We start from the raw sequence: 12,039 nt of genomic DNA, 5'->3' as shown, positions 1-12,039 counted from the left end.
TATCTCCTAGGCTGGTTGCTGTGTCTTCCCACCACCCCCCCCTCCATCCTCGCCCCAAACTGCTGCCCCAGAGTCCTCAGTCAAGAGGACCCGGGGGAATGCCTGCAGGAGCTCAAAACTGGTGGCCTGTGGTTGGAACCCGATCCACAAATCTTTTATTTTTGTCATTGTGTTGTTTTAAAGTTTGATTTAATTGCTAAAAGTTAAAAATCTGGCACAAAACTGAGCATTCATTTTCTTTGCAAACAAACAGAAGATCTGTCTGCGCAGTGTCTACTTTCTGACAGGGCAGGCAGTCGCTGGAGTGGCCTAGATAGGGTACCTCCTAGGAGTCATCTTCCATTTCCATTCTATCCTTTCACCCATTTATGTTACTGTCTGGTACTAAGGGGTAACTCTTGATATGTTGGAAAAATGCAACTGAAATAAAACACACACATAGAAAGAAGCAGCACCCTGTGAACTCTTGTTCCATCACGCACCCTGTTCTCTCCTGTCTTCTCAGAGGACCTCCTTCCTGGGAACCTCTTCCCAGCCTCCTGAGGACTCTGCCCCTCTCATCCATCCACCTCTGAATGTATTCCTTGTGCTTCCAAGAGGTGTGGTGGTGAAGTGTTGTGGAGAAATGCATACAGACTTTGGGGTCACAAGACCTGGACTTGAATCCCACCTCCAGCTGCTTCCCTAGTTGCTCAGATAGTAAAGAATCTGCCATCTGCAATGTGAGACCCAGGTTTGATCCCTGGGTAGGAAGATCCCCAGGAGAAGGAAGTGGCAACCCACTCCAGGATTCTTGCCTAGAGAATTTCATGGACAGAAGAGCCTGCTGGGCTGTGGTCCAGGGGGTTGAAAAGAGTCAGACGTGACTGAATGACTAAAACGTCACTTCCGATCTCTACTGAGTTCAGTTTCCTTTTCTGTAAAGTGATGGCTCTCACTTGCCTCTTAGGTTAGTGCGAGAACTAAATGGGATTTGTAAAGTGTCAGTCAGAGGGTAGGTCCTCAAATAATGGTGCCTCCATTCCTGTCTTCTCTGAAGACATGACTCTCCCTTCTCGTGACCCTGATGAAGTCCAGCTGCACACCACCCTCTGCCTTCACGCCGCATAGACTTCTTTACTCTTACAATAAGAGCAACTGTTTTAATTTTTGTTCCTTATGACTTCCAGTCTTCCCCATCAGCACATTTCACATATTCCCTTTTCTTTTTGTAGCCAGAACTCCCATACCTCTCTATCATTTGAGAGACTCTTGTGTGAGAAAAATGGATGACAGGTGAATTTACTTTGGGAAGTTCTATCAAGAGGCATAGCTTTTATCAAATTTCACAATAATGTACAAAAATTTGTGATGGAAACTCCATTAGCTTTTATAGCCATCAGTTGAAATTCTTAATATATGTACCTTTCCCTATCCGTTGTATTTTTATAGATATGGAGCCCAGGTCAAAAGCTGGAAAGTCATCAACAGGAAAGATTGGTACGGGAAGGGAGACACTTCGTCTGAGATCGAAAGGCCCTGCCACTGTGGAGGAAGTGGTATGTTAGGTTCACTTAATTCCTATTTGGCTTGGAAATGCATGAACATTCATGTTTGTCAGAGCTGAAAATAAAGGTAAAATCACAAGATTATGTAAAATGCCTTGTATTCTAATTAAGGCATGGTCTTTAATTCATTGCCTACTTAGACAATATAAAAGTTATTGAAGGCATTTGAGAAGGAAATACAGAAACTATGTGTGTGAGGAGAGATTGTGATACAGCAGTCCTCAGCTACCTGCAGTCAATTTTTTCTAGAGTATACAGACATCTGGACTGCCTCAAAAACTTAAATCAGCCAAAGCTCTCTGAGATCTAAGAAAAAGTCACTGAGCCACCTGTAGGAGTAAACAGACTTGAGATTTTGATAGTGAAGATGATGTTCATGAAAACCAGTCTCCTCAGGCAAAGCATTTGATAATCATCTGGTCTCCTCTTTCATGTCCCACATCCCTTCCATCAGCAGATCCTGGTGGATCCACCTCCACAGCAGACCAGAGCGACCAACTTCTCCCCACCTCTGGCCCCACCACTCTGACCCAAGGCACCAACATCATCTCAACTATTGTGGTCACCAGCTCATGCTTCCTGCTTTCTCTCTCCCTTGCCTTCTTACCCTCTTTACCCACATAGCAACTAGGGTTATCCTTTGAAAATACAAATGAGATTGTTACTTTTCTGTAACAATCTGTTACAGAATCTGTAACAATCTGTAACAATCTGTTCAAAATCCTCCAGTGGGTTCCCTCAGAGTAACAAGCTAACACCCTCAGAGGGACCAGCATGATCTGACTGTGTGTTTCTCCTCTGATCTCATCTATGTCTCTCTCTCCTCCTGCCTCCCCCTGCTTCAGCCACTGGAGTCTCCTTGCTGTCCACAAACACTCTAAATACATCCCCATCTCAGGACCTCTGTATGAGCTGTTACATCTGGCTGATGCTCTCCCCGCTTATGGGCACGGCTCACCCTCTTGCTGCCTTCAATTTCTGTCTTTGTCCCTCCCTGTCTAACCTCTGAGTGTGCTAGTATAATAGCAGCTCCCACCACCTGCCCTCTGCCCGATCTTCCTTGCCCTTTATTTTCTCTAAGGCGCTGAACCTGTTGGGCCTCACTGTATCTTTGTTTCCTTTTTGCGCCTTGTCTTGTTCTCATCTGACCTCATCACTGCCCTATCTCCAGCACCTAGAACAGTGCCTGACACTTCAGAGGAGCTCAGATCTTTGAATTTAATGAATTAGTGAGTGATTCGTGTATGCTTGATGGGAGGAAGGGTTTTGCTGATTGTGTCTATGAGAAGGTCAGTATTTAAGTGAAAAACACCAGGAGAAGAGATGAATGGAGGGAAGGAGAGCAGAAGAGGGCAGCAATGATGAGGATTCAAAGTGGCAAATGCAGGCCTGCTCACCACAGGAAGACAGCAGTGATGAAGCCCTCTGGGGCGGGGAGAGCAGGACAGGCAGGCCTCTGAGCCCCAGAGTGCCTGCCTGGGGTGGGAGGGATGTGTCTGTGTCTGTCCTAGGGCTCCCAGCTGCTCAGAGAGTGAGACAGATGAATGGTAAGGAGGCTGTTATCATAGGATCCAGAGCTTGTGGGGGATGGTGTCAGGGTCAGTCATGGGTGTGGTTTGTTGGAGCAGATACTTAAGGAACCACAAGGCCAAGGTTGTCTTCCTGAACGTTGGAGTCACCCAGATTGTTGTCAGTTTTGGGGACTCCAGAGGAAGATTCCGAGTTGGGTGTCTTGTTCCTGGGTGAATGAGTAGATTGAAATGGAGGCTGGTGATGGCGGAGAGGCCCTGGAGAGCCAGAAGCATTTTGAAAGTGAGAGATGATGAGGTTTGTGAAAAAACCCTGGGCAGTAATTTCTGGTCAATTCAGAGTCTTTACTTTTTCGGTGCCCAGCCTGCTGCCAGGCATATTGCTGAAGGCCAGTAAGTGTTCATTGAACAACGGAACACACCTGGGTGGAAGAAAGGCCTCTGTAAGAGGGTGAAAAGACAGTGGGAAGGAGTTGGGGGTCCCAGCTGTGCTCTGGGTGGAGGCTGGGAGGGGAAAAGCACAGACCTTCAAACTGCTTGCTTAGGAAGTGGAGTCGGCAGGAAAAGCTCCATGTCACTTCAGGAGGGGGGCCGTCTTCTAACAGTTCCTGTGAGTCACACAAATCTGTTTATTTATGAGCAGCAGCTGTGTATCAGGTGCTGGAATGAAAAAGAATAACTGAAGATCTGCCTGAGGCGGTGGGAAAGATTCATTCCAAGATAAACATCTAAATCTCTCTTCCTATTTGCATAGCCTGTTTCTTGAAATAAGGCAATTAAAGTAGCTCATAATAAAGGGGAAAAAAAACTAGTTTGGCACTAATATTAAATTTGATACAAATGATCTATGATTTAATTTCAAACAGTAAAGATTTGAAACCAAGCAGCCCCTCATCACCTAGCACAAATTCTGAAAACTGAACAGTACTCCACTTGCATGAGTTACTTGGTGTGTTTGTTGAGACAGGCACAGTCCAGGTGCTGGTAACACAAAGTGATTAAAGACCTTGTTTTTCCTTTAAAGGGAAGAGGCATGAAAATAAACTGTTACAAACCAGAAGGGCAAGGTTAATGTCACAAGGAAGGGGCTAGCTGATGAGCTACAGTTAGGAATCAGTGAAGAGGGAAATTGGGAGAGTTGCTTCCATAAGAAATAGTTGAGTTAGTCACAGATGGAGAGTGTTCTGGGCATGAAATGATAATGGATATGGGACCTTGTAAATGTTCGTGAGGCTGGAGTGTGGCTGCTGAAAGTATCTGGTGGGAGGTGTTGACCCTGGAGATAGAGGCCTGGGTCAGGGCGTGAGGGGTCTGTAAATAATGCTGAGGATTGGAGGGTGGCTATTTAAAAATTGCCAGGGGAGCAGCAAGTCGGTTTTGTGTTTTAGAAAAATCCCTTGGTTCTAGGGGATGGAATGTTGAACAGAGTAGATTTGCAAGGGTGAGGATTGCAGGTGGGGAGACCAATTAGGAAACCTCTGCAAATAAGAAAAGACGAGGGAGGATTATTCAGTCAAAAGAAGGAAATCCTGCCATTTGTAGGTTGTGGATGGACCTGAACAATAGTGTAATACGTCAGAGAAAGACAAATATTGGATGACCTCAGTTTTATTATCTCCCCCTCTCCCATTCCAAACAAAACAAACCACACCTTGTATAGAAACAGAGCAGATTGGTTGTTGCCAAAGGCAGGGAGTTGGGCAGGTGGGGTGGGTGAAATGGACGACCGGGGTCAGAAGGTACAAACTTTCAGTTATAAGAAGTCCTGAGCATGGACTCACAGCTTGGTGATTATTGTTGATAATACTGTATTATATATTTGAAAGTTGCTAAGAGGCTAGATCTTAAAAGTTCTCCTCACAAGGAAGAGAAAACTATGTGTAGTGATGGGTAACTAGACTTACTGTGGTTTTTTTTTTTACAGTATATACACATATAAAATCATTATGTTGTATACCTGAAACTAATAGTATATGTCAATTATATCTCAATTAAAAAAAATTAGGACTGAACACAGGCAATCAGAATGTGAATGGAAGAGGGATGATGAGATCAAGAACTGTTTAGAATAGTACGATATTGGTGGCCATTTTTGTGTGAGAAGTACTGATACTTGTTGCAATAACCTGCAATGTATCTGGATAGATGCAAAGATAAATACCTAAGTTACTTTGCATAGCCTGTCACTTTACACAGACTATTCAAAATACATTGTAAATATGTCAAGAGTGATATATCATGTCTTCTGTCTCATTGTTAATGTAAATAACTTTATTTATATATAAATACATATATAATACATAATATATATATACATATACATAAATAAAATATATGTGATCATGTTTTTTCATAGAAACTTTTACTAAATAGTTAGGAAGAACAAAAATACTTCAGTACCCTTAATATACGTATTATGTATGTAGTTGATAAAGAATGGATACAGTAGTCTCCTCTTATCCACAGCAGACACGTTCCAAACCCCTCAATGGGGGCCTGAAACTGTGGATAGTACTGAATCCTGTGTATACTGTTTTTCCTGTACATATATACCTATGATAAAGTTTAATTTATAAATTGGGCATAGTAAAAGTTGATGACAACTAATAGTTAAATAGAACAAGTAGAAAATGTACTATAATAAAAGCTGTGTGAACGTGGTCTCTCTCTTCAAAGATCTTATTTTACTGGACTCACTCTTCTTGTGCTAATGTGAGATGATAAAATGCCAGTGTGATGAGATGGAGTGAGGTGATGATGCAGGCATTGTGACATGGCGTTAGGCTACCATTAGCTTTCTTACTCTAGGTCAGGAGGATCATCTAGCTGTGATGATGGGGAAGGTTGGATCTTAGGAGCAGATGATGTCGATGGTTGGGGGTTCTGGGATGGAGCAGGTGGTGTGAGGTTTTATATTACTCAATGGCACACGATTCAAAACTTAGGAACTGTTTATTTCTGGCATTTTCCATTTAATATTTTTGGACCTCAGTTGACTGAGGTAACTGAGGAGGAAAGGAAAACCACAGATAAGGGTGCAGGACTACTGTACAAATAATTAGATGTATGTGTTCAGGATATTGTAGTCTTGGGGTGAGCTCTGCCCTTTTCAAGGCACACAAGACGCCTTGAGATCTAGTCATGTTGGCGCTCTATTTCCCATCACATGGGATGTCTTGCAGTCCCTTTAACCTGCTGCACTTTTCTATCAGACTCTGTGACCCCACACTGACTTCATGTCTCTATTGCTTCTATCTGTCCTGGTTTATCTGACACCAGTTAATTTTGAAAACACAGTTCTTAAGTCACCTTTCTGAAGTCTTCCTGGACTCTTAGAGATTTAAATTTACTTCCACTGGGACTTCCCTGGTGGTCCAGTGGTTAAGAATCTTCCTGCTTATGCACGGGACCTGGGTTCTATCCCAGTTCTGGGGAGATCCTCAAATGCCGAGGGGCAACTAAGCCTGAGTGTTGCAACTACTGAGCCCATATTCTAAGGTCCATGAGCTGCAACTACTGAACCCTTGAACCTCACCTAATGAAGCCCACAAACAGCAAAGAAGACCCAGCACAGCCAAAAATAAATTAATAAAAAAATCTATTGCCCCTGTGATGCCTCCATGCCTTTGACATCCTTTAGAAATTGTCCTTATTGTGGTTAAATAGCTATTTATTTTCACATCTCTCTCCCTTCTAGATTGCTAGCTGCTTGGAGACAGCATTCCTAGTTTTTCCTCTTTGAATCTATAATACTTACCACAAACACTAAAAATAAGTATTTACTGTATTGATTTGTATTGAATTGCAGGGCACATTCTAGATTTATTTCCATTAAAATTAGCTGAAGTACACAACCAGGAACTGGCTCCACTTCAGATTTCCCCCATGTATGCCTCAATGTTCAAGCGATTGCATGTAAAAATGTCTTATTTCTCTTTTATTCGATAAAGCCTTCTGAAACCAAAGAAAAGGCGATTGGAAAGGTTGATGATCTTCTTGAATTATACATGGGAATTCGAGATGTCGATTTAGGTAAGATTATACTATTTAAAAAAGTCTTATATGTCTTAATTTTATGGAACTTAATGCTTATTTATGTCTTGCTTGCATTTATAGTCAATTATACTTTTCAAGGTAAAAAGTATTTGTGGAGTAATCAAAAAGCATAATGAAAATGAAGATAGTATATAAACATAAGAAGAACACTTGGCCCTTATTCCTTTTGAGGCCTCAAAGCCAAGTCAACTTTTCTAAACCTCAGGGTTTTATTATTTTTTTTAACAGGAAAATGTTTAACTATTTTTAAAAAGTTGAAGTATAGCTGATCTTACAATATTGTTTCAGATGTACAGCAGAGTGATTCAGTTATATATTGATATATATTTTAGATTCTTTTCCATTATAGGTTATTACAAGATATTGAATATAGTTCACTGTGCTATATAGTAAATCCCTGTTGTTTATGTTTTATGTATAGTAGTGTATATCTGATAATCCCAAACATCTAATTTGTCTCTTCCTCCCTTTCCCCTTTGCTAACAGTAAGTTTGTTGTGTATGTCTTTGAGTCTGCTTTTGTTTTATATATTAGTTAATTTATATTATTTTTTAGATTCCACTTGTAAATGATATCATATGATATTTGTCTTTGTCTGATTTACTTCACTCAGTATGCCAGTCTCTAGGTGTTAGCATATTTTTCTTTATCTGTCTTACTTCACCTCATGTTGCTACAAATGGCAATATGCCACTCTTTTCTATGGCTGAGTAGTATTACATTGTGTGTGTTTGTATATATGTATATATACATATCATATCTTTTGTATCCATTCATCTGCCAGTGGACACTTAGATTGTTTCCATGTCTTGGCTATTGTAAATAGTGCTGATATGAACACTGGGATGCATATATCTTTTTGAATTAAAGAGTTTTGTTTTCATCTTTTCTGGATATGTGCCCAGAATGGGATTGATTGCTGGGTTATTATTTTTTAAAATTAATTAATTAATTTTAATTGGAGGCTAATTACTTTACAATATTGTAGTGGTTTTTGCCATACATTGGCATGAATCAGCCATGGGTGTACATGTGTTCCCCATCCTGAACTCCCCTCCCACCTCCCTCCCCATCCCATCCCTCAGGGTCATCCCAGTGCTCCAGCCCTGAGCACCCTGTCTCGTGCATCCAACCTGGACTGGCGATCTGTTTCACATATGATAATATACATGTTTCTGTTAAATCATCCCACCCTCGCCTTCTCCCACAGGGTCCGAAAGACTGTTCTTTACATCTGTGTCTGTTTTGCTGTCTCGCATATAGAGTCATTGTTAACATCTTTCTAAATTCCATATATATGCATTAGTATACTGTATTGGTGGAGAAGGCAATGGCACCCCACTCCAGTACTCTTGCCTGGACAATCTCATGGGTGGGGGAGCCTGGTGGGCTGCAGTCCATGGGGTCATGAAGAGTTGGACACGACTGAGCGACTTCACTTTCACTTTTCACTTTCATGCATTGGAGAAGGAAATGGCAACCCACTCCAGTGTTCTTGCCTATTGTTTGTAGACTTTTTGATAGCAGCCATTCTGACCAGCGTGAGATGGCACCTCACTGTGGTTTTGATTTGCATTTCTCTGATAATGAGTGATGTTGAGCATCTTTTCATGTGTTTGTTAGCCATCTGTATGTCTTCTTTAGAGAAATGTCTGTTTAGTTCTTTGGCCCATTTTTTGATTGGGTTGTTTATTTGTCTGGTTTGAACTGCTTGTATATTTTTCAGATTCTTTGTCAGTTGCTTTGTTTGCTGTTATTTTCTCCCATTCTGGAGGCTGTCTTTTCACCTTGCTTATAGTTTCCTTCATTGTGCAAAAGCTTTTAAGTTTAATTAGGTCCCATTTGTTTATTTTTGCTTTTATTTCCATTACTCTGAGAGGTGGGTCATAGAGGATCCTGCTGTGAAATATGTCAGAGAGTGTTTTGCCTATATTTTCCTCTAGGAGCTTTATAATTTCTGGCCTTACGTTTAGATCTTTAATCCATTTTGAGTTTATTTTTGTGTATGATGTTAGAAAGTGTTCTAGTTTCATTCTTTTACATGTGGTTGACCAGTTTTCCCAGCACCACTTGTTAAAGAGATTGTCTTTTCTCCACTGTATATTCTTGACTCCTTAGTCAAAGATAAGGTGTGCGTAGGTGTGTGGATTTATCTCTGGGCTTTCTATTTTGTTCCATTGACCTATATTTCCCGCCTTTGTGCCAGTACCATACTGTCTTGATGACTGTGTCTTTGTAGTAGAGCCTGAAGTCAGGCAGGTTGATTCCTCTAGTTCCATTCTTCTTTCTCAAGATTGCTTTGGCTACTCGAGATTTTTTGTATTTCCATACAAATTGTGAAATTATTTGTTCTAGTTCTCTGAAAAATACCATTGGTAGCTTGATAGGGATTGCATTGAACCTATAGATTGCTTTGGATAGTATACTCATTTTCACTATAATGATTCTTCTGATCCATGAATGTGGTATCTTTCTCCATCTATTTGTGTCATATTTGATTTCTTTCATCAGTGTTATAGTTTTCTATATGTAGATTTTTGTTTCTTTAGAGAGATTTATTCCTAAGTATTTTATTTTTGTTGCAATGGTGAATGGAATTGTTTCCTTAATTTCTCTGTTTTCTCATTGTTAATGTATAGGAATGCAAGGGATTTCTGTGTGTTAATTTTATATCCTGCAACTTTGCTATATTCATTGATTAGCTCTAGTAATTTTCTGTGGCGTCTTTAGGGTTTTCTATGTAGAGGGTCATGTTACCTGCAAACAGCGAGAGTTTTACTTCTTCTTTTCCAGTCTGGATTCCTTTTATTTCTTTTTCTTCTCTGATTGCTGTGGCTAAAACTTCCAAAACTATGTTGAATAGTAGTGGTAAGAGTGGGCACCCTTGCCTTGTTCCTGACTTTAGGGGAAATGTTTTCAATTTTTCACCATTGAGGATAATGTTTGCTGTGGATTTATCATATGTGGCTTTTATTGTGTTGAGGTACGTTCCTTCTATGCCTGCTTTCTGGAGGGTTTTTTTTTTTTTTTAATCATAAATGGATGTTGAATTTTGCCAAAGACTTTCTCTGCATCTATTTTTTAATGTGGAGTATCACATTGATTGATTTGTGGATATTAAAGAATCCTTGCATTCCTGGGATAAAGCCCACTTGGTCATGATGTATGATCTTTTTAATATGTTGTTGGATTCTGTTTTCTAGAATTTTGTTAAGGATTTTTGCATCCATGTTCATCAGTGATATTGGCCTGTAGTTTTCTTTTTTCAAGGCATCTTTGTCTGGTTTTGGTATTAGGGTGATGGTGGCCTTATAGAATGACTTTGGAAATTTACCTTCCTCTGCTATTTTTCTGGAAGAGTTTGAGTAGGTGTTAGCTCTTCTCTAAATTTTTGGTAGAATTCAACTGTGAAGCCTGGGCTTTTGTTTGCTGGAAGATTTCTGATTATAGTTTCTATTTTTGAGCTTATGATGGGTCTGTTAAGATTTTCTATTTCTTCTGGTTCAGTTTTGGAAAGGTATACTTTTCTAAGAATTTGTCCATTTCTTCCAAGCTGTCCATTTTATTGGCATTTAGTTGCTGATAGTATTCTCTTATGATCCTTTGTATTTCTGTGTTGTCTGTTGTGATTTCTCCATTTTCCTTTCTAATTTTGTTGATTTGATTCTTCTCCCTTTTTTTCTTGATGAGTCTGGCTAATGGTTTGTCTATTTTATTTATCTTCTCAAAGAACCAGCTTTTAGCTTTGTTGAGTTTTGCTATGGTCTCCTTTGTTTCTTTTGCATTTATTTCTGCCATAATTTTTATGATTTCTTTCCTTCTACTAACCCTGGGGTTCTTTGCTTCTTCCTTTTCTAGTTGATTTAGGTGTAGATTTAGTTTTTTTTTTTTATTTATCTCTTGTTTCTTGAGGTAAGCTTGTATTGCTATGAACCTTCCCCTTAGTGCTGCTTTTACTGAGTCCTATAGGTTTTGGGTTGTTGTGTTTTCATTTTCATTCATTTCTATGCATATTTTGATGTCTTTTCGATTTCTTCTATGATTTGTTGGTTATTCAGAAGCATGTTGTTTAGCCTCCATATGTTGGTATTTTTAATAGTTTTTTTTTTTTCCCTGTAGTTGACATTTAATCTTACTGCATTGTGATCAGAAAAGAGGCTTGGTATGATTTCAATTTTTTTTTTAATTTACCAAGGCTAGATTTATGGCCCAGGATGTGATCTATCCTGGAGAAGGTTCTGTGTGCACTTGAGAAAAAGGTGAAATTCATTGTTTTGGGGTGAAATGTCCTATATCTATCAATTAGGTCTAACTGGTCCATTGTATCATTTAAAGTTTTTGTTTCCTTGCTAATTTTCTGTTTAGTTGATCTACCCATAGGTGTGAGTGGGTTATTAAAGTCTCCGGCTATTATTGTGTTACTGTTAATTTCCCCTTTCACCCTTGTTAGCATTTGCCTTACATATTGCAGTGTACATTACATATGCATTACATATGCACCTATGTTGGGTGCATATGTATTTATAATTGTTATATCTTCTTGGATTGATCCTTTGATCATTATGTAGTGTCCCTCTTTGTCTCTTTTCACAGACTTTATGTCAAAGTCTATTTTATCCGATATGAGTACTGCTACTCCTGCTTTCTTCTGGTCTCCATTTGTGTGAAATATCTTTTTCCAGCCCTTCACTTTCAGCCTGTATGTGTTCCTTGGTTTGAGGTGGGTCTCTTGTAGACAGCATATATAGGGGTCTTGTTTTTGTATCCATTCAGCCAGTGTTTGTCTTTTGGTTGGGGCATTCAACCCATTTACATTTAAGGTAATTAGTGATAAGTATGGTCCTGTTGCCATTTACTTAGTTGTTTTGGGTTCTAGTTTATACAACTTTTCTGTGTTTCCTGTCTAG

General features: G+C 39.7%; 1 protein-coding gene across 1 annotated transcript in view; it reads left to right on the top strand.

Annotated features, from left to right (window-relative positions):
• GIPC2 (GIPC PDZ domain containing family member 2) overlaps positions 1 to 12,039 on the top strand; it is a 93,028-nt gene that overhangs the window by 60,018 nt on the left and 20,971 nt on the right. Inside the window, exons 4-5 of the mRNA XM_070467870.1 lie at positions 1,432 to 1,538; positions 7,027 to 7,108. Coding sequence (XP_070323971.1) covers positions 1,432 to 1,538; positions 7,027 to 7,108 — 189 coding nt within the window. The remainder of the gene's footprint in view (positions 1 to 1,431; positions 1,539 to 7,026; positions 7,109 to 12,039) is intronic.

The sequence above is a fragment of the Odocoileus virginianus genome, chromosome 5 (genome assembly GCF_023699985.2).
Source record: "Odocoileus virginianus isolate 20LAN1187 ecotype Illinois chromosome 5, Ovbor_1.2, whole genome shotgun sequence".
Taxonomy (NCBI): Eukaryota; Metazoa; Chordata; class Mammalia; order Artiodactyla; family Cervidae; genus Odocoileus; species Odocoileus virginianus.
The sequence above is the reverse complement of the archived record's forward strand: the minus strand, read 5'-3'. Positions and strand labels throughout refer to the sequence as shown.